At 63.9% G+C, this 27,536-nt stretch overlaps 1 protein-coding gene across 1 annotated transcript; it reads right to left on the bottom strand.

Annotated features, from left to right (window-relative positions):
* Window positions 1-483: 483 nt before the first annotated feature.
* Window positions 484-26,801, bottom strand: CPZ (carboxypeptidase Z). Its single transcript, XM_047094152.1, is given in 12 exon segments — window positions 484-851; window positions 1,059-1,158; window positions 3,990-4,129; window positions 6,042-6,177; window positions 10,683-10,838; window positions 11,302-11,463; window positions 12,026-12,222; window positions 15,717-15,929; window positions 19,913-20,287; window positions 21,447-21,479; window positions 26,698-26,719; window positions 26,721-26,801. Coding segments are annotated over 12 exon segments (1,983 nt in total).
* Window positions 26,802-27,536: the final 735 nt, after the last annotated feature.

Raw genomic sequence — 27,536 nt, 5'->3', positions numbered from 1 at the left:
CTCGGCCCTGTCCTTGAGGTCACCTGCCGCCCACACCCACTTCTCCCAGCCAGGCCCCCCCGACCTTCGTCCTTAGCATCCCACCGCCACAGGCTCCCAGCGTGTCCTCTCCCGCTTGGCTGGCCCCGCGCCACCCGCCTCACGTGTGACCTTGGCGGGTCGCATCCCCCACCCAGCGTCCGTATCCCCATCTGTAACGTGAGGGCCCTTCTCGCGCCAAGGCCTCAGGGTCCAGCCCCAGTCCTGGCCGCCTGTGGGGCCGCAGGGGCACCAGCCCCCGGGGCCATCGAGGTGGACGAGGCCAGGGTGGCCCTCCCTCGGCCGGGTCCCCTGCTTCCCCTCGGCAGGCGCCTCTCACACAGGGCTTCTCGTCACGGCGAAGGTGAGTGGAACAGCTTTAAGAGAACAGAAAGCGCTTTACAGGGTGTCTCCAGAAGACAGAACCGAGAGCCCGGAGCCCCGGGCAGAGGTGGGCTGTGGTCCCTAGTACTTGAGAAGCCAACGGGGTTTGTGCTGGCTTATCGATGTGAAGTAGGACCACCACCAGGGCTTGCTCCCGCCGGCCGAGGGCTGCCTCCGCGCCCCGAGGGGCTCCTGGCCGGGCTCCTGGGGCTCTCCGTACGGGCTGGCACCTCCCAGCGGGTCACGGACTGCAGACCCGCTTCTCCGCGGCCCGAGGAGAAACTTCTTGGGTCCGGTCCCCAGGGGCTGGAGAATGAAGTCCACGCGGCCAGCCCTCTTCAACCGGGCGGGGATGGTGACTTTCTTGATGACCTTGGAGTAGCCGGGGGCTTGAGCTATGACGATGTGGGACCCCGGAGGCAGCAATCTCCAATAGTCCCCGTCTGGGGCTGCAGACAAACGGGACACGAGTGATTCTCCGACCTGGGCTCAGATTCGGGCTCGAGGTGACCAGCGCCGGGGGTCCCAGGGGCATCGGCCTCAAGCAGACCCCAGATTTGCACCTGCCTTTGCACTGGGCTGGAGCACCCCTCCCGTCTGCTCCCTCTGAGCGCGTCCCGGAGCCGCCGAGACGCAGGTCCCGGGAGGGTGCTCACCTGTGGTGATGTCGTGGCGGATGCCCTTGACCAAAATCCGGGCGTTTTTGACCGGCTTGCCAAACTTGTCCATCACCACACCTTTGATGCCCCGGTGCACCTGAAGAGACGGGGGGTGAGGGCATGGCCATGACGTGCTCTCCGGGGAGCCCAGGCGGCGCCCGCCCCCCCCCCCCCACCGCCAGCTCCCCTGTCTGTCCCCAGAGCCAGGGTCTCCGGGGAAAGCTCCTGGTGGACCCAGCTCCACACCACCCGCCTTGCCTTCTCCAAGTCACTCCCTTCTCTGGGCCTCGGTTTCCTCATCTGTGAAGCGGGGTGACCAGTGAGCCCCCCTCTGGGCTTGTGAACGAGCCCGCAGCTGCTCGCTCGAGGGTCCACCCGACCCCCTCTCCTGGGCCCGGAGCGCCATCAGAAAACCGTCAAGCCCGTCTGAACCGCCACGGCCGCTGCTCTGAGCCTGCGCACAGGGACCCGGGCCCCAGGCGTGGACCCCGCGGTCAGCCCCAGCCGAGACACCGACGGCACTCTGATCCCGGACAGGCTACTTCGTGTCTCAGCACTGCCTCCCATCCGTAAAATGGGGCAATGGTGCCAACAGTCAACACACAAGAGGCCCAGCGACAGCCGGGATGGGGTCCTCCTCCCAGTGAGGATTATTCTGGACCCTTTCTCACTGCTCACCACCTATTTCTGGGTGACCTTGGCCCCGTCCCTCCCCCACTCCAGGCCCGGCTGCCCGGGTCTCCCCAGTGTGAACCGGTCCAGACACGGCACCCTCGGGGCAGATGCACACACCCGGCCCCCAGAGGGGGAAGCTCCATGTACCTCAAGGAGAGCCCCCCTCGGCACTGCCTGGCCCCCTTCACGCTCTTCTTCTTATAAGGTCGACAATCACAGAGGTGCCTGGGGGCTCCATCGGTTAAGCCTCCAACTTCGGCTCAGGCCACCATCTCACAGTTTGTGGGTTCGAGCCCCACGTCGGGCTCTGTGCTGACGGCTCGGAGCCTGGAGCCTGCTTCGGATTCTGCGTCTCCCTCTCTCTCTGCCCCTCCCCCACTTGTGCTCTGTCTCTCTCTCTCTGTCTCTCAAAAATAAATGTTAAAAAGATTTTCTTAAATGTCGACAATCAACAAGTCAACCTCCCCTTGCTCTATTGGGCTGAAAACAACTTGGGGCCCACAGGTCATGTCAAATGAGGCCGAGGTGACTGGGTGGGAGGGGAGACGGTGCAGTGAGACCGCTCTCTCCCGGGAGGCTGCTGCCTACACCTTCAGTGCCCCCCCCCCCAGGCCTCCAACCCTCTGTCCTGCCCCCTCCTCTGCTCGGAACACCTCGCCAGCTCCTGCACTGGCCATTCTTCTCCCCCACACTCTTCCTCCAGGAAGTCCTCCTTGATGACCGGCCACATCAGGGGCCTCTTCTGGGGTCCCCAGTTCCAGGCTTCCATTCTCCCAGCCCTGATCTCACCGTAATGGCACTGTCTGCCCTCCTCCCCCCGACCTAGAGACCAGACACACAGTAGGGCCTCATTTAATGTCAGCTTGCATGGGTTAGACTTTGTTCTGTCCTTGCTTTTGGGCTGAGGAGCGATCTCCATGCAGACCCAGGGCCGTGGAGGTCTCCGGCAGTGAGGGAGGCGTGGCGTGCACGCCCCTCCCTCCCGACCCGGGGAGCTGCAGACACCCACCCGAGGCCTGGTCAGCATCACTGTGAAGAAGGCCTCCATGGGCCATGGCAGGCTCGATCCTTATCAGAAGCCCCAGCTCGGCCCTCCCGGGGCGTCGTCCTGCGGCGGGAAGCTGGGGGGGGGGGGCAGCCACACCCGGCTGCACGCACCACCCCCCACAGCACCGCGCTCACTATTAAATCTTTATATCCCAAGACTTCACATGCAATATCCACAGAGCAATCCCAGCTCCATTTAAGGCTCCTTAAAACTCATTTTCACCAGACGGCCGTAAAATGGAATGAGCAAGCAGTCTGACCCAGACCCATTACCGAACGATGACCCTCCCCACGCAGCGAGAGGTCGCTGGCTCGGCCATAAAAAAGAAACTCAAACAACGCTAATAACGTCCAGCTATTATCTGGGCTTTGCTTTCTTTTTTTTCTTTCTTATTGTGGCAGCGGCTTATCCGGGAGGTTCTGCTTGGTTCTTGCCTGGAGGAAGGTTCCTGATCTTTCTAGAAAGGGTTCGTTGACAGAACTGAGGTGTGGGGCAGGCAGATCTGAGTTCCAGCTCTGGACACTCGCTAGGTGAGACCGTCTGACCCTCTGTCTCCTCCTCTGGTTTTCTCACAGGCACTGAGAGCCAGACACGGGAGCCACGCGCGACCCAGGAACCCGAGACCCGCGCTGTCCCTCCCCGGCATCCGTCCCTCTACCCATAACGCGGGGCAGCCCCTTCTCCCACCCGGGACTGGTGTCAGGATTCAATGCCACATGTGGGGGCGCCCACTGTAGGGTGCGATTCACATACGTCCCCTCAGTGTCCCCTTCGGGCAATCCCGTTTCCCTCCCAGGGCCTGCTTCTCACGGGGACATTGTGCCAATATGCGATTCGCGGGAGTCTTGGAAACGCTCGGGGAAAGTCACAGAGGCGTCCGTGGAGCCGCCGTTAGGTGTCATTTCACCTCCTGGGTCCCCGTCTCCCTGTCGCATGTGGCCACCTCCCTCAGACCCCCACCACGCCCCTCCGCTGGGAGCCACGCCCCCAGGCAGGACTCGAGGAGGCAGGGGACACTGGCAGCTGGTCCCCACACGGTCACCGAGCCACAAGAAGACCACCCCCTGGGTCCAGTGAGGATTATTCTGGACCCTTTCTCACTGCTCACCACCTATTTCTGGGTGACCTTGGCCCCGTCCCTCCCCCACTCCAGGCCCGGCTGCCCGGGCCTCCCCATCCCCCACGCCCCCAGGCCCAGGGCTCACCATCTCCACGAAGTTCAGGAGGGGCTCTTTGTTGTGCTGCCAGATGGTATAGAGGGCCTCCTCCGGGGGGAACTTCACGCAGCCCAGCTCCACCGTGATCTCAAAGCAGTTGCTGTGCAGGTAGTTGAAGTCGGACATGCCTGCAGGGCAGGGGCGGCCTGAGCGTTTCCCGCACCCGGCATCCGCCACCTGGCAGGCGCGAGGCCGCCGGACACCCGCGAGGGGCTGACGGGTGTTGTCGTTACCCCACTGTACAGATGAGCAGACCGAGGCCCGGGGCCCTGCCGCTCTCACCCGAGGCCCCTCGGGGAAAGGGCAGAGCTGCTCTTTAAACCCAGTCGCTTGGCACCCAAGGCCACGGGCTTATGCTCTGTCCTATGTGCCCCGCGGTGGGTAAGGAACGAACCCGTTTCCAGTAGAGATTCGGGTAGCCTGCGGCAGCCGCATGAGCCCTGGCGTCCGAGCCCCTGCCGGTCTGAACCCCAGTGATACACTGCCCGTTTGCCTAGATGGTCCCAGGAACAGCCTGGGGGAGAAGATCCCCTAATCTCCATTTCCGGGGAGAACACAGGCTGGGCAAGGCTGGACAGTCCGCCAGTCGGGTGGCCGAGAGGGGCTTCGAGAAAATCGGGCTGACCACCACCCACCCGCTTGTGCCCTTCGCCCCATCTGCTTCCGGGATTTCTTGTCCCGTAGAAGCTGCGAGGGCTCTCCAGGGCAGACCTGCCGTGCCCACGGGCCAGCCCTGTGTCAGGAGCAGAGGGGGCCCCTGTCCCCTGGAAGTCAGAGCCTCCCCGGAGCCCTGGTAAGCCAGCGGCCACCGTCATGGACTTGACCTTCACAATCCGAAGGGCGGCCACACTCCAATCCACCGGGTCCGTCTGTCCTTGGCCACTGGCCCCACGCTCTCCCCACGGGAATGAGCCTGCTTTCCTCTCCCGGGCTCAGACCCACTGTGGGGGTCCTTTGCGGACCCCGGAAATGGGGTCATGACCCAGGCTGGAGCCTTTCCACTGGGGTCAGGGAACCATGCACCTGAAGCTGCCTGTGCCCCCAGGAGTCAGGGAGCAGGAGGGGACAGTGTGCTGAGCAGGGGTGTGACGGGCTGCAGAACCGGAGCCGGAGGGGCCGGCCCCCCTGCCTGCACAGAAGTGGGAGGCTGGGCCCGTGCCCTGGGCGCCACCAGGCCCTTCTGCCCGAGCCCGAGCTCCTCACCTGCCACATGTCACACACAGGTGTCATGCCGGCGTGGAGGGATGGCAGGCAGGGCGTGGGGGCTCTGGTCGTGGCATTCGGTGCCAGGCACAGCCCCACTGCTCTGTGATGTGCACCCGGGACAGCTTAGCAAAGAGCACGCCAGTCAAAGCTGAGCAAAGTTTCAGTGTAAGTACACCCCATGTAGTTCTTGGGACATACTTATACAGTACCCAAGATTCCTCATTATCTTTCTGAAATTCAAGTTTAACCGGAGTCCTTCGTTCCCTGCGACAACCCCTACTTGTCCCCCGAGGGGACCTGGTCACAGGATTACCGCGTGGCGTGTGTCCGTGCTCATGAACTACACTGCAGAAACGGCAGGGGGCGGGGGGGTCCAGCTGGACCACACGGGCCACCTGCAGCTTTTACCAGGCGGGGCCAGAACTGAAGCCAGACCGCCCCCCCCCATCCTCCCGCACCCTGGGTGCTTTCCACGCGCGGATGCCAGGGGGCACCTGTGCTGCTCCCCAAAGCAGACGTCCCAGAATCCCCTGCCCAGAAAGAGCTGGGACAGAGGGCGCCAGCTCCCCCACTCCATAACCCCTCCTCACCTTCCCCCTCCCCTCCCCAGACCCTTCCCTCCCCCTCCCACGTCCCCCTCATTCCCACCCAACCCCCCAACCCTTCTCCAACCTCTCCCTTCCGCCAAATCTCCCTCAGCCCTCCCCCCCCAGCCTGCCCCAGCCCCTCCCCAACCTCCCCCTCCCAGACCTTCCCTCAGCTCTCCCCTCCCCCCTTCCCATCCCCAGCTCTCCTCCCCCCACCAGCCCCAGCCCAGCCTGTCCACCCCCGCACCTCCGGTGAAGCTGTACCAGTCCGCCCCGTTGATGACGCTGCCCCTCTTCAGGAAGTTGCCACCACACCTGTTCTCCGACCTGTCCATCATCATGGGGTGGACATCCGCGTAGGCCCTGGCCAGCAGCTTGAACATCTGGAAAGGAGACCAAGGGAGAGGTTTCCTGTGAGGCCAAGGCCAGGAGCTGGGGCCCCCTGCAGAACTCTCTCAGCACTGGGGGCAACGGAGTGAGGAGAGGCCCCCACGGCCAACACCTGCAGCACAGATAGACGGGAGTCGTGTCCACAGAAGCAGCTCAGCACGTGCAAAAGCCGGGGGCGAGACAGCCAGAGCTCAAGGCACCGGTGGTGGCCACGTGGCACATCGTGGAACCCTTGCACCCCGGCCGGGGAGTGTGAGCTTTCTCTCAAGGAGGGGGCACACTGCGGGCACACTGAAGGGACCTTGGCAGGGCTCGCAGAGGTTGGCTTTGCACTTTCCAAGGCGCTTCCTGCAGAAGGCGGGCCTCGGGGGAAGCAGGAGGCTAGAGTGGGCCTCACGTTCACTGACGTCACCACCGATTTCCTCTACAATAACTGTCGCTTCACATTCCCCGGGGACAACTTGTACCTGAGGAAGCCCCCACCTGCTGCCACATGACAAGCACCTTCCAGGTGGCTGGTGGGGGGACGTGGGACACAGCCCACGGGGCCTCCACCTCCTGGCGGGTTCACGGCCCTGGCCCCCAGCCCAGCACGCGCCCCGTCGGGCCCCCACCCCAGGCGGGGCCCAAAGGGCTTCATGTGCCTGTGTCCCAGCACAGGACACCGGGTCTGACTCTGGGCGGAAGCTCCCAAGGGGGCGCCGTGTGGACGAGAGGGCCACTGCACTACCCTTGTCAGAGCCCCGAGGCCCCGGGAGAAGCCTGTCCCGAGAAGGAGATCCCTCTGTAAAAAGGGGGTGGGCTGGGCAGGTGGGGTCAGACCAGAGCGAGGGCCCCCGGGGTCTGGGGAAGGAGGGTCCGGTTTCTCGGGGGGAGGACTGTGCAGAGTCAGCTCGGCCCCACAGACACAAACCAAGCCCCCAAAACACAACCCCGTGCGTGTCCCTCAGTCACTGAGGCCGGCCTGCAGACGGGGCACGGATGTCTGGGGGGGGCAGCCCCTGCTGCAACAGTGGCCTCGGCCAGGAGTCCGGGGGCCTAAGAAACTCGCCCTCTGCCTCCATGTGCTGACGGGTTGGTGGCTAGAGCTCTGCCCGGTTCCCACCTTTCTGGCCTCCCGTCTGCCTGCAAAGCGGGGCCTGGGCCGAGGCAGGTAGGGGAGGCCGGACCACACGCTGCGAGCCCTGCCCTCTCGGCCTCCCCGCTCGTCCTGCCTGGGTCTCCCTCCCCTCACCCGTCAGTCAGCCCCGCCACCAAAGCGTGTGCCCTCAGGAGAGCGGGGAACGCCATCGTCGTCCCCGAAGCCCAGGGACGCCCGAGCCGCAGGCCCCGCTGGGAACGGGCCCGACCTGGGGGGCCGGTGCGGCAGAAGGACATCAGAGGCCAGACGGCTGTAAATGAGAGGAGGCGGTGCGGGAGGCTGCTAGGACGGTAAGGTGGCAGGGACACGGCAGCTGCGGGGCCCCAGGCCCCGGGAAGGACCAGACTGCCTCGCTGGCGCCGCCCGAGACCCCGCAGAAACTGTCGCTCGCTCTTGCTGGACATGGGCTGGGTTGGGGAGGGTTTGCGGGGCAGGACAGAGCTTGAGCCCAGCTTGGGAGTAAGATTTCGGCGGAAGGGACAGGTGTAGGGGGGACAGGAGCGGGGCGGGCGGCCACGGCCGGCCTGGGGGCCTAGAACACCGCCAGGAGGTGTGGGCTCTCATCCACGGGGCGCCACGGGAGTCTGGGGGAGGTGGCTTGGGACACCCCGGCCGGCCCCTCTTCACGCTCCCCCACGCCCCGGCACCCCTCCCGGGACCCTGGTTTCCACTGAGACCACTGCTGGCTATGGGCCTGAGGATTATCGATCCCTGATTGATGGCTGGTGGGAAAGCCTCAGTTTTCTGACTCTGGAGGGACTCGTTGAGGTGAACTTCCCCCCTAGGGACGTCTTCACGCGTCTGCCTCTGAGATTCAGAGACGCCGGGCCTGGCGCTGAGGGCTCCTGCTGCCCAGAGGACACGGGCTCGTCCAGATGTTGGCCCTGCCGTCTGGGTCACCACCCGGCCTGGGTCACTTGCTGAACTCTGAGCACAGAACCCGGCCCCCCCTGCAAGACCGGGGCATGTGCTGGCTGCAGGGGCCGAGTGAGTGAGTGCGTGCGTGAGAAGGTGTACGAGTGGGTGTGTGACTGGGTAAGCGTGTGAGTGACTGAGTATGTGAGTGTGAGAAGGTGTGTGAGTAGATGAGTGTGTGAGTGTGTGAGAAGGTGTATGAGTGAGTTGTGATTGGGTGTGTGGGAGTGCGTGAGAAGGTATACGAGTAGGTGTGAGTGGGTAAGTGGGTGAGCGTGGGGGTGAGTGTGAGAGTGGGTGTGTGTGTGAGAAGGTGTATGAGTGAGTGTGTGAGTGGGTGAGTTAGTGTGTGAGGTGCATGTGTGGGTGTGTGGCTGGGTGAGTGTGTGTGAGTGTGTGAGAAGGTGTATGAGTGAGTTGTGATTGGGTGTGTGGGAGTGCCTGAGAAGGTGTATGGGTGTGTGAGTATGTAAGTGCATGAGTGTGCAAGTGGGTGAGTGGATATGTGGGTGAGTGTGTGATCAGGTGTACGTGTGTATGATGTGTGAGTGCGTGTGTGACCAAGCATGTGAGTGTGTGAGAAGGTATATGAGTAAGTGTGAGTGGGTAAGTGGGTGAGCGTGGGGGTGAGTGTGAGAGTGGGTGTGTGTGTGAGAAGGTGTGTGAGTGTATGTGAGTGAGTGTGCGAATGTGAGAAGGCAGGTGAGTGTGTGGGTGAACGTGTGAGAAAGTGTATGAGCGGGTGTGTGAGTGGGTGAGCGTGTGAGTGTGTGGGTGGGAGACTGAGTGTGCAAGTGAGTGAGTGAGTGACTAGGTGAATGAATGAGTGAATGACTAAGGCAGTGAACAAGGGAATGAATGAATGAGGGAGGGAGTGAATGAGTGAATGAACAGACAAGTGAATGAATGGACGAGTGAACGAACAAGTGAACGAGTGAATGAACTAACGAATGAATACGCAGACGAGCGAATGAACGAGTGAACCAGTGAATGAGTGAGCGAACGATTGAGCGAGTGAGCGAGTGGACGGATGGACGAGTGAGCGAGTGACTCGGCAGAGCAAGGGCGGAAGACGTGGGACCAGAGGCCTGGGCCACATGGCAGTGCTGTCCCAGCTCTGGTGGAGGCGGGGCGCTCAGCCTGGTGCCCGGGCTCCACCTGCCCGGTTCCGGGGCACGCCTGGCCCCGTCTGGGGGTCCCGTCTGGGTGCCTGTGGGAAATCACCTCCTTCAGGCTCCGCCGAGGCAGACGCCTCCTCAGGGAAGCCCTCCCGAAGGCCCAGGACGGGCTGGGGGTTCACCCTCCTCGCTCACGCCCACACAGCCTGCGTGGCCCCCGGCCCCCCCCGGTGGCCCTCTGTCCCGGCCCTGCCCGTGTCCGGCTCCGCCTCCGAACCTGGATGGGGCCCTCAGGTCAAGGGCCGGTCCAGCTCGATCCAGACCTGCAGCACAGGGGTCAGGAGAGGCGGGGGAGGCAGAGCCGACCCCCACGGCGGAGGGAGAGAGCAGGCCGGGCCCCGCACCACGTCTGGTCCACCGGCAGGCCTTTCGAGTGGCCTGGGCCGAGGCCCCAGGCCGCCAAGGAAGAGCGTCCAGCTTTGCCGTCCCGGGAGGGGATGGGAAGGAGCCCGGGGGCTGGCCGTGGCGAGAGGGGTCACCGCGGGCAGCTCGGGCGGCTCCTCCGGGGCCCTTGCCGACGGGCCCCGGGCCATCACGGATCGCCCCCTTCACCTCCGTGAAATGGAAAGTGGCACCTCCCCGCCCCCGGAAGCCCAGCCTGCAAGGACTCCAGGATCAGGCAGGGGGACGGTCAGGACTGGGGGGCTGCAGGCAGCAAGTCCTTCAGGGGAGAGTGGGGCGGAGAAGGTTCTGGGCATTATCACGTCTCACGCCCTGCTGGTCTGATCAGTGAGGGAAACTGAGGTCTGAAGAGAGCCAAGTCCTCCTCAGACCCAAGGGCACTCCAGGGCCAGAATTCTACTCTGAACCCACTGCACCCCAGCTCCCACGGAGCCCGCCTGGTGGCCCTTAACAGACCTGCAAGGCCCACAGGAAGCAGGGAGGCGGCCAAGAGCCCCGCGGGCGCCATGTGCGCTGCAGCACTGCCCTCTGCTGGCAATGCCTGGAACCCCACCCTGTCCCCGGACACAAAACACCAGGCCACCAGCCGGGCAGGGAGGGCACCGGGGCTGCAACCCCCACCCTAGGGGCTCCCAGGTGGGGACACTGATGGAAAGTGGGGTGTGGCCAGTGGAAGGATGGGCTGCTTCCCGCTGGCCAGAAGGCTTCCTGGAGGAGGGGGCTTTCGAGCTGGGCCTGGAGAGCTCCTACTGGTGCTGTGACTGCACGGGTCCCCCTGAGCTCAGAACAGGAATAAAGCCAGCCCCGAGGGCGCCACCCCACACCGCAGCCTCCCATGCACGCACGGCACACCCGCACTCACCTTCTCATCGGGCGTGGGAGAAAACTTCTCTTCCTGGGAGTGTTTGGAGAGATCAAAGGGGTAGGACACCACCAGGTCGCCCCCATGGAGGCTGGCTGAGAGCACGAACGGGGTGGTCCGCATCCACTTTATTATCGCCTTGGTCTCGGGGGCCACCTGCCCGGGACAGAGGAGGCCACCGTGGGTCGGGACCAGGCACGCCCCTGCTGGCCACCCCCAGCCGTGTCCACAGGCTCTGTCACAGCCGTCTCTGGGCTCTCCGGGCCGGCCTACCCCGCCCTGCCTTCAGGATCTCCTTCCGATGCCACAAGGCTCATGCCCACACCCCCGCCTGACACTGGTTCTCCCGCCTCCTCAGGCCGTCACTGCCTCCAGGCAGCCTGCCCGGGTTGCCGTCACTGAGTACCTGCCGGGCCCAGGCTCTTTTCAGTCCGTGTTCCCTGCATCCCAGCAACACAGTGAAGGGTTATCCCCGTTTCCCAGGCGGGAAACAGACTCAGGGGGCTCAGGCTGCTCTCCTGTGGGCCCCCCGGGAAGAGCCAGAGCCCCTGCCCCCAGGCGCATACCCGTGGGCCGGGCCCAGGCCGGTGCGGGGTGGGGGTGGCGGGGTGGCTCCTACCTTACCCCACCAGTAGTGCTGCGGGATGGGGATGCGGCTGCTGCGGCTGCTGCCGGATGCCTCCAGGCGGTAGTACTCAGACGTCAGGTCGGGGAAGTTACGGTTCAGGTCCAAGTTCTGCGCGTTCTGCCTCCCGCTCGTCCAGCCGTTGTAGCCAGCGCCCTGAAAACACAGCCCACCCCCGCCTGGGGGTCAGCGCACCCCGCCCTGCCTCTTTCCAAAGGGAGGCCACAGGGCTGGGCTGGGCTGAGTGGGAGGTGAGGGCTGCGGTTCTCCTCTGGCTTCAGGTGACGGACTTGGGAGTGTGTCCGGCCAAGCTGTCCTTGACCTCCTCTCCCACCTGTCTGGCCCCTCCCTTCCGGCCGGCCTGCTCGGCGACCCTGCAGCCTTGCGCTAGCTGATCCCCCGCCTGAGTGCCCCCCAGGAGTCATGTGCACGGCTCGCTCCCCACCTCCACTGGGGCTCTGCTCAAAGTCGCATCAGACAGCTCCCCGCCCTCCGGCCCGCGTGAGATCTCCCCCAGTTTCTCCAGAGAACACGGGTTCTCGTTCATGCAGAACTGCCGGTGTCCGTCCCCACCCTCACGTAGGACCTTGCTGGTGCGGCTGCCTGCTGAACACCCGTCACCCAGAACGGCGGGCGCACAGACCCTCCATGACTGCTAGCCGGTGAACGGATGGGAGCGTGCCCGCGGCCCGCGGGATCCGGTGTGGGGGGCACTCACCTCGGCGGCCGCCACCTCGTACCCGTCGGGGTTCATGGAGGGCAGCAGGTGAATGCGGGTGGTGTTGAGCAGGCGCTGGATGCGGGGACTGCCCAACAGGTACTCGGAGCACAGGTACTGGGCCAGGTAGATGAGCATCTCCCGCCCTGCCACCTCATTGCCATGGATGTTGCCGATGAGCTTCACCTCAGGCTCCACTTGGGGGAGATACAGCGACCTGAGGGGTGATCTCAAACCCTAGGGTCCCCGGAGACTTGAGGGCCCACGTGGCAAGGCTGGCGGGATGCTTGGGGACCTAGCCATACTTGTTTTGGCCCAAGCATCTCTATGACTCATGTCTCATCAAAGTCACTACTTACTAAGCTCAATTCCTACATTTAGCTGTGATTATTAGCATGACACATCAAGGATATTAACTAATGATATGTGGTGTCGTTGCTCTGTGTGAATTTTATTCATAGCCACTTTCCACGTTTGTGAAGCGAGTTAAGGTGTACATTGGTGCTGAGAAGGGAAGGCAGCTGGCCCTCAAATGAATGGAAGGGGGGGAAGAGAAGAAAGAAAGAAAGAAGGAGAGAAAGAAAGAAAGAAAGAAAGAGGGGGAGGGAGGAAGGGAGGGAGAAAAAAAGGAAGTTAGTTTGGAAGAATGGATGATGGATCGTGGATGGATGGGTAAATGGTGGATGGATGGATGCAAGGATGGATGGATAGATAGATGGATATTTGTATATTTGGACAGAAGTATGTATGGGTGGATGGATGGATGGGTGGATGGTGGATGGAGGATAGATGGATGGATGGAAGGATGGATGGAAGGAAGGATGTATAGGTAGATGGATGTTTGGATATTTGGACAGAAGGATGGATGGATGGGTGGATGGTGGATAGATGGGTAGATGGTGGATGGATGGATGGATAGATGGATGGATGGATGGATGGTGGATGGAGGATGGGTGGATGGATGTATGGATGGATGGACGGATAGGTAGATGTATGTTTGGATATTTGGACAGAAGGATGGATGGATGGATGGGTGGATGGATGGATGGATGGATGGTGGATAGATGGGTAGATGGTGGATGGAGGATGGATGGATGGATGGATGGACGTTTGGATATTTGGACAGAAGGATGCATGGATGGATGGATGGACGGTAGATGTGTGGGTAGATGGTGGATGGATGGATGGATGGATGGGTAGATGTATGTTTGGATATTTGGAGAGAAGGATGGATGGATGGGTGGATGGATGAATGGATGGATGGTAGATGGGTGGGTAGATGGTGGATGGATGGATGGATGGAAGGATGGATGGGCAGATGGATGAATGGATGGATGGATGATAGATGGGTGGGTAGATGGTGGATGGATGGATGGATGGATGGAAGGATGGATGATGGATGGATGGATGGATGGGCGGATGGATGGATGGATGATGGATGGGTGGATGGATGGATGGGCGGATGGATGGATGGATGGATGGACGGTAGATGCGTGGGTAGATGGTGGATGGATGGATGGATGGGTAGATGGATGTTTGGATATTTGGACAGAAGGATGGATGGATGGGTGGATGGATTAATGGATGGATGGTAGATAGGTGGGTAGATGGTGGATGGATGGATGGATGGATGGATGGAAGGATGGATGGGCAGATGGATGAATGGATGGATGGATGATAGATGGGTGGGTAGATGGTGGATGGATGGATGGATGGATGGAAGGATGGATGATGGATGGATGGATGGATGGGCGGATGGATGGATGGATGGATGATGGATGGGTGGATGGATGGATGGGCGGATGGATGGATGGATGGATGATGGATGGGTGGATGGATGGATGGGTGGATGGATGGATGGATGGACGGTAGATGGGTGGGTAGATGGTGGATGGATGGATGGATGGATGGGTAGATGGATGTTTGGATATTTGGACAGAAGGATGGATGGATGGGTGGATGGATTAATGGATGGATGGTAGATGGGTGGGTAGATGGTGGATGGATGGACGGATGGATGGATGGATGGAAGGATGGATGATGGATGGATGGATGGATGGGCAGATGGATGGATGGATGGATGGAAGGATGAATGATGGATGGGTGGATGGATGGATGGATGGAAGGATGGATGGGTAGATGGATGGATGGATGGATGGATGATGGATGGAAGGAAGGAGCAAAGGAAAGAAGGAGCAAAGGAAGGAAGGAGCAAAGGGTGGATTGTGGTTGGAAGGGAAGAGCAGAGCAGGAGCCTGGCAGCCTTACTAACTGTGACCTCATGCAAATCACGTCTCTTCTCTGAGCCTCACGTTGTTCGTCTGGAAAACGGCGTCTCCTTCCCTGGCTGTGCACAGCCCCAGGACCTGCAGCTATGGGAGCAGACACTCACGTGCCTCCTGAATTCTGAGAGTATAAATGACCCTGATGCTTCCCGCAATGGTCACCCCCCTTGGCTTCTCACAGGGGATGCCCTCACCACACTGCAAAGCCACACACCAGTCTGAAAGAGGAAAGGGTCCTGTCTTCATCCTGGGGCAGCCCGCGAGCCAGGGCGGTATGAGGCGGGGAGGGGGGAGCTCGGAGGCTGGGGTGGTGCAGGGGACCTCTGACCCTCAGCAGGAGCCAGGACTTTGGGCTCACGATGTCCATGCAGCCCAAATACTCAGATTTGCTGGCCGACCCAGCAAAGGCGTCAGAGCCACTGAACCCAGATGGTATAATTTTCAGTAATTAAACGACCAAGGGTCCGATGGGACCTGCTTCTTGATGGACCCCACGTGCCTCACTTGGTCACGATGACAGACCAGCTGAGGGACAGGGCCAAGGAAGGGCTCCTGGCAGAGGCCAGAACCAGGCCCCTGTGGCCCAGACACGCCCTCAGTGCCCTGGAGAGGTTCATGGTGGACTTCAGCTCGACACGGGGCACCCAGGCCGCCCCTCCAGGGGCTGAGTCTTTGCTAAAGTATCTTGGATCCTTGAGCCGGTCCCCAGGCCCCCAGGGCCCGGCCTGCCCTCGAGATTTGGTTTCACCGTGAGTTCCTTCCAGCACGTGTGCTCTGGAGGGTCCCGAAGTCTGACCTCCTGCTTTGCCGACACCAATGCAGCTCTGGAGGTGCAATACAATCTGGAATTTTCCACGTAGCTCTGCCTCACCTCAGAACTCAGAAGGGGACCACTACGCCTGACGAGCTCCAGGGGCTGGGGCTTTTTAAATGGACTATGTCCTTCATTCAGATTGCTCTGTGACATCACGTTCACCGAGCAGCTCAAAGGAGCGTAAAGTGTTCGGGACCAAGGGCCACACGTACGTGCCTGGGGTCTGGCTGCAGACCTTGCAGGGCAAGGTGGCACAAACCACAGAATGCACGGAGCCCCGTCACCTCTCCCCGGAGACGCACTGGGGCGTCACTTCGCTTCTCCCCGACGCTCACTCCTCGGGGCCGTGCCCTCAGCTCCCACCGCCCCCTCGGGTCCCAGCAGACCCTGCGCCACGTGGCCATGCGCCCCAGGGCACCGAGCAGAGCGCAAACGCTTCCTGCTCCCCGCTCCCTGCCCCCCCATCCCTGTCGTGACCAGGATCCCGCACCCGGGCTTGCGCACCCCAAGCCGGGTAGGCCCAGAGCCCTTTGCCAGAAGCCAGCCCACCCCCGGACCTCTGCCTCGGGCAGCGACAGCAGCCCCGGCTTACTCAGCTCGTGCTGGCCAGGACGGGCCGAGAACTCGATGACCAGCAGCTCCTTGCCGTTGAAGCTGCGCCCGATGCTGTAGGTCTTGGCGATGTGGGCGCAGCGGGCCGCCGTCCGACGCAGCACGCGCACCATCTGGGCGTAGGAGTGGTGTGTGAAGTGGACGAAGGTCGGGGGCAGGCCCGAGGGCAGCACCTCCTCCACGTCCAGGCCTCCTGGGGAAGAACGGGGGTGTCGGGGGAGCCTCCAGTTCCGTGCCCCTGGCCAGCACTCACCCACCGGCGGGGTCGCCCTCCTGCTGGTGGCCGCTCTGTCCGCCCCCCCCCCCCAGCCCCGCTCCTCTACAAGTCCCGGAACCCTCGTCGCCCCCTCCCATGCCACATTCTGGAACTTGGGGGGCCCCTGGAAAGGCTCCCCAGTCCATCTGCTCGTGGTTTTCATCACCGTTCCCTTTATAACACTCCACATCCACAGCTAATAACAGCACGTAACAGATGGACACAGCAACACAGTTCCTAAAGTTGTTACGATTAAAAGTGCTAGGTCGTGGGGGCGCCTGGGCGGCTCCGTCGGCTGAGCCTCTGACTCTTGATTTGGGCTCAGGTCACGATCTCATGGTTCGAGAGTTCGAGCCCCACGTCGGGCTCTGGGCCGACGGTGCAGAGCCTGCTTGGGACTCTGTCTCTCTCCCTCTCTCTCTGCCCCTCCCCCCCACACACGGACACTCTCTCTCTCTCTCAAAATGGATAAACAAACATCGAGAAAGAAAAGCACTACATGGTTACCAAGGAAACCGTGTAAAACACAGAACGGGACACAGAGAAGAAGACACACCTGCAGAAAGCCCAGCCCAGAGCACACTGCGACTTGGCGGGCAGCCTCCGGACCGCGTGTGCGCTCCCCACGGACCCCTAGCCGTGGTCGCAGCACCGGAGCAGGCTCCTATTCTGCTCTGTCTGCACAGCTCCACCGTGGAAACAGTCTCAGCCCCTTGCCAGCCCAGCAACCACAGCTCTGGAGGGCTCCTTACAGACCCCCCACCACTGCTATGTCACAGCAAGTGTCAGCGATTACCAGTCCAGCAGTGAGTGTGCCTGTGCAGGGCACGGGGAGGAGGGAGGAGGGAGAGGAGGGGAGGAGGAACAAAGGAAAGGAGGAGGAAGGAGGGGGAGGGGAAGAAGAGTGGAGAGAGTGGGGGAAGGAGGGAAGGGGAGGGGAAGGGAGGGAGAAAGAACAAAAGGAGGAGGAGGGAGGGAGGGGGGAAGGGAGGGAGGAGGAGGGGGAAAGGAGAGGGGAAGGGAGGAGAGGGGAAAGGAGGGAAGGGAGGGAGGGGGGAGGAGGAAGAAGGGGGAGTGAAGGGAGGGAGGGGAAGAAGGGGAGTGGAGGAGAGAGGAGGGAGAGGAAGGGAGGAGGAGGGAGGGAGGGGGGAAGGGAGGGAGGAGAAGGGGGGAGGAGAGGGGAAAGGAGGGAAAGGGAGGGGAGAGGAAGGAGGGAAGGGAGGGAGGGAAAGAGAGAGGAGGGAGAGGAGGAAGAAGGGGGAGTGAAGGGAGCGAGGGGAAGAAGGGGAGTGGAGGGGAGAGGAGGGAGAGGAAGGGAGGGGAGGGAGGCAGGAAAGGGGGAGGAGGGAGGAGGAGGGGGAGGGGAGAGGGGAAGGGAGGGGAGGGGAGAGGAAGGAGGGGAAGGGAAGGGAGAGGAGGGAGTGAAGGGAGGGAGGGGAGGGGAGAGGAGGGAGAGGAGGAAGAAAGGGGAGTGAAGGGAGGGAGGGGAAGAAAGGGAGTGGAGGGGAGAGGAGGGAGAGGAAGGGAGGGGAGGGAGGGAGGAAAGGGGGAGGAGGGAGGAGGAGGGGGAGGGGAGAGGGGAAGGGAGGGGAGGGGAGAGGAAGGAGGGGAAGGGAAGGGAGAGGAGGGAGTGAGGGGAGGGAGGGAAAGGAGGGGAGGGGAAGGGAGGGAGGGAAGGGAGAGAAGGGAGGAAGAGGGGGAGGGAGGAGAAGGGAGGAGGAGGGGGAGGGGAGAGGGGAAGGGAGGAGAGGGGAAAGGAGGGAAGGGGAGGGGAGAGGAAGGAGGGAAGGGAGGGAGGGGAAGAAGGGGAATGGAGGGGAGAGGAGGGAGAGGAAGGGAGGGGAGGGAGGGAGGAAAGGGGGAGGAGGGAGGAGGAGGGGGAGGGGAGAGGGGAAGGGAGGGGAGAGGAGAGGAAGGAGGGGAAGGGAGGGAGGGAAGGGGAGAGGAGGGAGAGGAAGGGAGGGGAGGGAGGGAGGAAAGGGGGAGGAGGGAGGAGGAGGGGGAGAGGAGAGGGGAAGGGAGGGGAGAGGAGAGGAAGGAGGGGAAGGGAGGGAGGGAAGGGGAGAGGAGGGAGAGGAAGGGAGGGGAGGGAGGGAGGAAAGGGGGAGGAGGGAGGAGGAGGGGGAGGGGAGAGGGGAAGGGAGGGGAGAGGAAAGGAAGGAGGGGAAGGGAGGGAGGGAAGGGGAGAGGAGGGAGAGGAAGGGAGGGGAGGGAGGGAGGAAAGGGGGAGGAGGGAGGAGGAGGGGGAGAGGAGAGGGGAAGGGAGGGGAGAGGAGAGGAAGGAGGGGAAGGGAGGGAGGGAAGGGGAGAGGAGGGAGAGGAAAGAGGGGAGTGGAGGGGAGAGGAGGGAGGGCAGCTCCTCCCCACGCTTTTTAAGGCCTCCTCGGGAGCAGGCCCTGGGCTCCCGGGTGGGGTCCGCGCCCCCTGCCCAGGGCACCGTCACCAGCTGTCCCGGTGTCTGGGCGGCCGACTCGGCCCGCAGGCTGGTTAACAGTTAATGCTTCTCCGAGCGTCTCGCTTGCCCGGTGCTTTTCTTCCTGCTCGAGACGCTTTTGGGGGAGGAAGCAGGCAGACGGAACCAGCAATTTGGTGGCGGGATTGCCCAAAATAATCCCCCTCCGGCCAAGTCCATGGGCTCTCCCGGGGCGCGGCCTTGGCCCCACGGGGACGTCTGGTTCCCTTCCTCTGCAGCCACCGCACCAAGCGCGGCGCGTGGGCCCGCGGCACCGGCACTGAGGCCCGTGGGGCGACAGGGCCCCTCCGGGCCAGATCCAGGGTCGGTCCCGAGCCCCACACCCCGCCACGAGGGGCACGACTGCGCACGGGGCTCCCCGGAGGCCAGCGCGCACGCGTGCTCGGATGTCCGTCCGTGTCCTCCCTGCCGTCGCCAGCGTGCCCGCCCGGAGCCACGGACACGGCAGGCGCTCAGTGACCGTGCGGCATCCGCCCCGCCATCCGTGACCCGCCTGCTTCGCGCCAGCTCTGCCGGGGGGGGGGGGGCCGCGCCCCTGCTGCACCCCCCCCCCCCCGAGCCTCCGCTTCGTCATCTAGGACGTGAGGTCGCGGCAACCTGACCGCTAGCCGCGGGACGCGAGTGCGGACGCCGGGAACGGCCCCGTCCCGCTGTCCCGCACCGCCCGGTGCGGCACACGCTGGCCACCCGCGGCCGCGGCCGCGGCCGCTGAAATTCGTGAGAGGCGAACACACTCAACACTGAGATCCTCGACGGCACGGAACACGTTCCGAGCACGCGTGCGCGGGCTGGGCCAGCTCACGAGAGAACGATCCCACCGCCGCCGGAAGTTCCGTCGGCCAGGGCTGCTGTGGGTGTCCCAGGAGGGCAAGGCGCCCCGGACACCCGTCCCCCTTACCCGGACGCCCCGCCAGGGCGCACGGCAGACGGCGTGGCGGGCACGCGCTCCCGCCCTCACGCAGGGCTCACTCCCCCGCAGCGTCCCTGCCAGGCGGTCCCCCCCCCCAACCTCCTTGCACCTTGCACGCCTCCTCCCCGAGACGAGCAGCTCAGCTCAGCTCGCCACCTCCCGGGGCTGCCCCTCGCACCCCTGCCGGCGGCTCATGCACCCGAGACACCGAAGCCCCGCCCTCCAAGCCCCGCCCACTGCCTTCCTGAGCCACGCCCCCCGCCCCGCGCCCCAGGATCCCCCCGCCCCACGATCCACGTGGGAACGTGCAGTCTTTCGGGCCCGGCCACAGGCAACCCCAGGCTTTGCCCAGCAGGCCTCGTGGGGGAAGCACCCTCCCACAGCAGCCTGGGGCCCGGCCACACTCTCCCTCACAGCCGAGCTCCGGCCCAGCCTCTGAGGCCCCCCTATGGGGTGGCGGGGGGGGGGGGCCTTTCCCCACCGTGACTCGGTTGTCCCACCCGAGGGCACCAGCGCAGCCCCCGGGGCCCCGCGCACCTCGCAGCTTCTCCAGGGGGTCGTGGCAGCCCTCCTCCACGCTCGCAAAGTAGCTGCCGCAGTCGAGGAAGTAGGGCCAGGCCATGTCGATGGCGTCGAAGGCGGGCTGGCAGGCCTCGCGCAGGTCCTCACACACGTGCCGGCAGGGCCTGTGCACGCGGCCGCCCCCGCACCGGGGGGCCAGCACGGCGCAGCCCAGCAGCCGCAGGTCGGGATTGCACTGGCCCTCCAGGAGGTGGTGCAGGACGCTCAACAGGATGTACTCGGAGCTGGACTCCACCGCCTCCCGGGACCGGAGCCCCAGCAGGGTGGGGAAGGCCGTGTGGTTGTAGGCGACGTCGCTGCAGGTCCGGAGCTGCGGGTCCACACACGTGGCTGGGGGCAGGCGGGGTCACCAGGTCACTCCCTCCCTCCACGACCCGCACGGTCATCCGTCAGACGCAAGCCGGCCGGCGCGGGCGGCCAGGGCTCCCCTGGGGGAAGCCAGAGCCCGGGGCGGGGGTGGGGGGGGGGGGACAGACGGGGCTCCTGAGACCGACTAGGCTCACTTCCTCCCGAGTGAGCCCGGGCAGGCCGCCCTGGGCCTCAGCTTCCACAGCTGCAAAATGGCTGCAGCCAGCCTTGCCGAGGGTCGGAGGCACCGGGACGCGCCAGAGAGGCCAGCAGACCCGGGTTTGGCAGAAGCAGGCGCGAACCCTCCCAGACTCACGGCCCCAAAGCCAACGAGTCCTCCCGGGCGCGCCCAGCTTGAACCGCCTCGTGTCTCTAGGAAAGTGGCCGATGCCTGAGTGGTTAGCTCGGGCTCAGGGCCTGAAGAGAGGGCTGGGTGAAGACAGCCACGGCCTCGCCCGGCCTGACCCCGTTCCACGTCTCCCCAGGATGTCCGGGGTACAGGGCCTTGGGCGTCACCGGGCATTTTCACACGCGTTCGTGACTCCCGTGTCTCCAGCCTGGGGTGTGGGGGCCCCTGTCTGCCCCGCAGGCCTCCCCAGGATGGAGTTAAGTACACTGTTGTCCCCACGCCACCCCCCCCCCCACATTCCGCGTGTGGCAGCTCACGGTACAAGTTACGAGATTTTGCCACTTTTCTGTGTCAAAGTCTAAAAGGACCAGGTTCTTTCTACTCAGCATTTTTCTGCTCAAAACTTTTCACGTGTGTCATTGACTTTCCTACTGAGAAAATACTCTCCTGCTTTTCAAAAAAAAAAACCTGGCCCCTCCCCCTTAGAATACAGGGGATGCCCACGTGGACCGACGCCAGCCGTGAGGGGAGCAGGGATGTCTGGAAGGAGCACTTTCTGGGGAGCCGGGGCACAGCCAGGGTGGAAAGCCCCAGCTGCCCACAGGGAAGGTCCCTCCTCTTTCGTTTTGTCTGATCTCCAGCTTTTTAAGAAGGGCTTTGGGTTTGATGACTGGGCCTTGTTACTAATCACCGGCTCGGGAACCGTGGGTCAGCTCTCTAAGGGGCTTGGACAGCGTCGAGGGGCTGCGTCGCTCCCGCAAAACAAAAAGGAGAGAAGTCCACGTGCCGTACCACTGTCTGCAGCTGAGGGCCCGTGGCATTCACCTGGAAAGAGAAATGTCATGCTGTTAGGGGCGCGGACCCGTCATCCCGTCGCCCTGAGAGTACGCACTGAAGACAGCCCGTTGCTTACACCCCGTGTCTCGCCGGGTCTGCACCACAGCCCTCGGGTGCCGAGGGAACCGTCACCCGCCCTCCGCGGGTGAGGACACCGGGTCCCCGACAGGTGCCACGAAGCGCCTAAGGAAAGACAGCCGGAGCGCGGTGCGGGTTCTCTGCGTCCATCTGGCCCCAGAGCCTGGGGCAGACCGGCAGGGTGCGGCCAGACCCGCTCGCCGGGACACGGGAGCCCTGGCCGAAGGTGTCCTCCGGTCCCCGAGCTGGAAACACCCCCGCGGCGGCCTGGTCTCAAGCTTCCGGCAGCTGGACAACCAGTCCCGGCAAAACTCTTGACTCTTTAACAAGCAGTTCTAGAATCCTGTGCCACACGTGGCTCTGCCCCACCACTGACTCTGACCCCACGTCATTCAAAGCCCCTGAGCGTCGCATGGGTGCCTGCTCCCTGCCTTCCAGAACGCTCTGCAAGAGCGGTGCTCCGCCGTGTCCTGAGTTGGAAAGAGTTTCCTCTTCCCAGAGAAACACGCAAAACTCCCCAAGGCCCAGGCACACAGACCCGGCAGTGAGAGCCCTGGGAAGGCCAATAAAACCAACCCTCATCAATGCCACCCGCCCAGTCCCTATCAGAAGGTCCCCGGTGTTCTGGGGGCTCCGAGAGGGAGGAGCTGATCCGGAGAGATGGAAATCGGCGTCAGATTTAGAGCGTGGCTGGCCCCAGACCGCCCCCCGGGCAGGAGTCCGGGAGCAGAGGGCAGGATGGGGGGCCGAAAAAGTGGGAGCCCAAGGGGGAGGCAGGTGCAGTGGGGAGCCCAGAAGGTTAGACGCGCAGGGAAAAGCCTGTGTTCTAATCCTGTAACGTCACGCACAACCCAGGCCTGACCCACGAGTCTGAGAAGGGTGGGAGCCCCTGGTCCCGGGGGGCTGGGCAGGCAGCTCCCCCTTTCAGGAACCCCTGCACGCGGTTCGCCCTCCGCGGACCAGGCAACCGCAGCCCGGGCCCCGCGGCAGGCCGGCTCCCGGCGCTCTCGCGGGCCGGAGACTACAAGGCCGCCCCTCGCCGCCTGGCTTCCACTCCCGGCCCTGGTGACAGAGGAGACACTGGACCGTGCACGGACCGTCCACGGGAACACCTGTGGCCCTGGGGCTCGCCCTCCCTCCCTGTGCGAATAATAGGGGGCCCAGTGAGAGAAATTATTCTCTGGCCTTGGGAAAGGCGGCAGGCAAGAGAATAATTTTCCTCAATCTTCCTCAATTCTGCCGGCTCTAATACAACAGAGGGCTACAGTGTGCCCGCCAGCGCCCTCGGGTCCCCGAGGATGAGCACACTGGCGGTGACAGAGCTGGGGGACCCCGGGTGGCAGAAACCGCGTTCCCCCCTCAGCACGCAGGGGCGGGCGTTTCTGGGCTCCCACCCGACGCTGCCCGGAGCTCCAACGTCTTGAGGGTCTGACGTGCTCCCCGATTCGTGCCCACCGCCCTCTGCAGAATGAGAGGCGTGACGGGCTGGACCAACACTTGAGGGAAAAAGGAAAGAGAAAGAAACTGACCCAGCACCCTGCTTGGGACATCGCGGGGTTACCTGGCCGCCTCGTGGCTGAAGGCCCCAGGCGACGCCAGAGCAGAGCACAGGATCAAGTCTGTGCAGGGCCCCGCGTGCAGGCATCCGTGCCCCACGTTGCCCGGGTGGCGTTTGCCCTACCGAGATGCACGCTCAGTCGACTCCCTGCTACAGCCCGCGTGAGCACGCACAGGGGCGGAGGCCGTGACCCAGAAGGTCAGCACAGGAGCCCGGGGCCTCACGACGGCCGGCCGGGCCGAGGGCCCCTGACCCCGCTCCCTACGCCCGCATCCGCGGAGGGCGCCTGTGCCTGCACTGAGCTGCGGGTGGCCCAGTCTGCAGATCCGTCCAGACCTTGGGCACATCCAGTGAGCAGGACGCCCCCTTGGCCCGGGGCCCCAGCAGCCTCAGGAAACCAGGAGTGGAGAAGTGACCCCCACGTCTGCCCCCTCAAAATTACCACGGGCCACCCAAGTGGCTGGATCGGAGTGGATGCGACAAAGGGTCCCTCCGGGTCTTAAATGGCCTCAATCTGTAACTGAAGTTTGGGGATCGGGTGCCTTTCTCGGCCTCAGTTTTCTCATCTGTGAAATGGGGGTGACGATAGGGCCCGCCCGATGGGGTGACACCTGGGCCCAGTAAGGGCTCCCCAAACAGTAGCTCAGGGGGCTCACAGGCCGGAGGAGGGACTGGCCACCGTGTCCTTGATGTCCGTGGGATGGACACGTGGGAGGCATCTGCCGACTTGGGCACCAGGACTCCCAGAGTGGCGGCCAGGAGCCAGCCAGCCAGACGGACGGATGCGCGTCCCGGGGCTGCTGTTACCAAGTCCCACAGACTGGTGTAACAGACACTGAAGGCCCGGTTCTGGAGACGGCGGCCTGGAGTCGGGGGGCCCGCGGGCCAGGCCCTTCTGCAGGATCCCGGGGAGGGTCCTCCCTGCCCCTCCCGCCTCTGGGCCCCCCGCCGATCCTTGGCGTGCAGCCGCATTACCCCCGTCGTCACATGTCCCTCTGGTGGGTCTACGTCTGTTTCCTCCTCTTCTAAGGTCACCAGTCACTGGATTTGGGGCCCACCCTGCACCCGTATGACCTCATTTTACTCAGACTGTACCAGCAAAGACCCCATTTCTCAATACGGTCACAGACACAGGTACGGGCGCGTTAGGACTTCAACGTTTCTTCACCGGTGCGTGGAGGGGGTCACACAGCTCCACCCTTAACAAGAGGCAGGCCCCAGGGTGTGCTTGCGGGGAGCGGAGGGGCTGGGGCGGGGTCAACACAGGAGTCGGCGGGTCTGGCCGCACCGGGCAGCGTGCCCCCGCTAGCCACGTGGGGTCACCGGGAGCTCGAAGCACCCGGCCCATGCCCACACGTACCGTACGTGTTAAGTGCTCATCAAATCTCAGACTCAGTCCTGAAAACAGGATGGAAAATACTTCATTCGTGGGTTTTGTACTGAGGACGACACACTGAAACGTTACATCGGCTGACCCAAAATTTGTGATTCCGGTGAATTTCACCTGCTTCTCGTTACCTCTTTAGTAGGACCCCTAGACGGTGTGGAACCGTCACGGGGCTGGGCTGGCGTCCTTCCCTACAGATGGTACTGATTCTCTGTCCTCGGGCGGTTCACACATGCCTCTTACACTAGGTGACCACAAGGTGTCAGCATGTCTTTGACGGAGGGACCCAGGCTGACCTGGGGCTGGCCGGCTCCCTCCCTTCCTCCCTCCCTCCTTTTTTTTTTTTTTTTTTTTAGTGTTTATTTATTTTGAGAGAGAGAGAGCGTGTGTGTGCGTGAGTGGGGAAGGGGGGCAGAGGGAGAGGGAGAGAGAGAATCTCGAGACGTAGGTCTCGAGCTCACAATCCCGAGGTCATGACCTGAGCCAAAATCAAGAGCTGGACACTTAACCCACTGAGACATCCAGGTGCCCCTCCGTCCCTCTTAAGTGGAAGATAGTCCCGGCCAAGGACTCCTCTAACAGATGAGACACCTGAATGGGGCCAGAGAGGTCAAGCCATCTGCCCAAGGCTGCACAGCAGAAAAGAGGACTAAGGATTTGAACTCAGAACCGCCTGGCCCCCAGCAGCTTGAACGTTGCCTCGGCCCCCTAGGCCCCCCGGTGAAGACCTGGGGAAAGGCAGGAGGGGAGGGTCCAGGCCTGCTCTGAGGCGCCAGGACAGGTGCAGTGGGGACACGGATAGAGTCCTCAGGTAGAGCAGCTTGGACACAAGCCGCCGGGCCCCCACCCGCGCCAGCCTGCCGTCTGGAAAAGCCACTCGGCTTCCTGGGACCACACACGCTCCTCTGTCAGGAGTGAAGATGGGGCTGGAGAGTCGATTTATTCTGGAAACGGTCACCAGTGCGGCCACAGGGCCCCAGCCAGAGAGCCGCCCCGCCCACCCCTCAGGTGAGGAAGGAGCGTCTTCGCCCTGGGAAAAAGACTGGCCAGGGAGAATCTCCTGGAGGAGGGGGCCGTGCTCCCTGACTGGCCCGATTCTAGACAGTCGCTGGGGTCTCACGGGCCCAGGGGGAGGTCCCTTCACAACACAGTGTGAGTTCCACCCACACTCCCCGTGTGCACCTGAGCACACAGCACGCACACACCTACACTCTCCACCTGGGCCTTTCTGCAGAAATGGGGGGAGGGAAGGGGGGGGCGAGGGTCGCAGGTGGGGTGAAAATCCAGACGGAGAAGGAAGAAAAGGAAAGATCGGCATCGGCGCATTTGAGACGGGCGGTTGGCTCCTGGCACGTCCACTTGGCTGGACTGAGCAAGTGCTCAGGTGTCCACAAAGCCTGCACTTGAGAGATTTCAAATCTGACGCGCCCGGAGCCCTGTGCCCGGGGGACCCCCACCCTCTGGGGACAGAGACGTCTGCTGCTGATAAGGACTCTGAGGACAGGGGACTGGGCACGTGGATACAGGGGAAACCAGCCCACTCCGGGAGGGCGGGTGTGGCTGGGACCAGAGCCCAGGACTCCAGGACCCCCGCCTGGCCGGCACCCCACACTCTCAGGTGAGACCACCTCCCCTCCAGGGTTCCCTGGATGTCACCTTTCCCCCTGCCCCAGAGCCCTCCAGGCGCACCCCCTCCCTCCCAGGTGACCACGCCCCCTCCCTGGGGACCCAACCCCTCCCAGGCCCTCAGAGCCCACTTCCGGAGATACTGTTGCCCACATCAAGGCAGGGGAGGGAGGGAGGGAGGGGTCTAGACAGGGTTTGCGGAGGCCCACGGGCTGCCCCTTCCTGGAGGGAACAGGGATCTTGGCTGCCCTCTCCCCTGTGAAGTCCTGACACCTGCTCCCTAGGACCCCACCAGCAGGGCGCCCCACCCGCTGTGCGCTGACCCCAGGAGGAGAACCACCCTGGCCTGGGCACGGCGCCCCTCCGCTGCCCCAGCTGCCCGCCGCGCTCCCCTTGGGGTACCAGCCCCCCTCTACCCTGCGAGCCCAGTGTCCCCTCCCAGCTGGCCACGAGGTCCAAGGTCACGGGCGCCCCTCGGGGACGTGCTCCGGGGCCAGGGGTCGCGCGGGGGTCGGGAGGGGAGGAGGCAGTTCCCGGCGCGGGGTGGTCCGCCTTACCGGCGCGCCCCCGGCCGAGGGGGGCACCCCGGCCCGGCGGCGACAGCGGCCAGCGAGGCCAGCAGCAGCAGCGGCAGCGGCGGCGGCGGCGGCGGGGGCGGCATGGTGGGCGGCGGGCAGGCGGCGGCAGGAGCGCAGTGATGTGGCACTCGGGCCGCGGGGCGAAGGCCGCTGGGCTCCCGCCCCCCAGGAGCGCGAGAGCGTGGAGTCGGGTTACAGCGGGCGGAGGGACAGAGCCTCGCAGCCCGCTTCCGGCCCAGGGCCCGCCCCCTGGGCTGGGCGCCCCCCTGGGGCTCGGCTCCCCTCCCCCCTGAGGTCCCCCGGGAGCCGACCTCCGCGCCCCCTCCTCATCCCGCCCGCAAAACCCTGTTTCCGGACACGATGGATCTGGGGGCCAAGTGGGTCCTGCCCCCGTGCTGACCCCCGCCGGCCAAGAACCCGGCCAAGTCACTCCTCTGTCCCGTGAGGGGAGGAGGCAGTGTCCCCGGCTGCCCCCACCGCGGCCGGGGTGTGGGTGTAGGAGAAGGGTCTGTGGGGGACAGACGTTTAGGCACCAGGAGGGGGCAGGCGGCTCCGAGTGGCCTCGGGCCACCCCTCACCTCTGAGCCCGTCCCTGTCTGCGCCCTGGGGAGAGGCCCCTCCTGGCCTCTGTGGCAGAGCCCGGCAGGGCGCCTGGCACCAGGGCCCTCGGTGAGATGAGGCGGCCCCACTCAGCCGGCCAGAGGAGGCCACAACACCAGCCAAGCGGTGGCAGGGAGTCTCGGGGTGAGCCCCCCTCCCCGCCGGATGAGGGGGCACGGGCCACGCGGCGGGTCCTCCGAGAACCCAGGGTAGGCGCC

The sequence above is a fragment of the Lynx rufus genome, unplaced genomic scaffold (assembly GCF_022079265.1).
Source record: "Lynx rufus isolate CCGP_SWC_20201006 ecotype Redwood Valley unplaced genomic scaffold, mLynRuf1.p SCAF_38, whole genome shotgun sequence".
Classification (NCBI taxonomy): Eukaryota; Metazoa; Chordata; class Mammalia; order Carnivora; family Felidae; genus Lynx; species Lynx rufus.
Note: the sequence above shows the minus strand (reverse complement) of the source record. Positions and strands in the feature narration are given on the sequence as shown.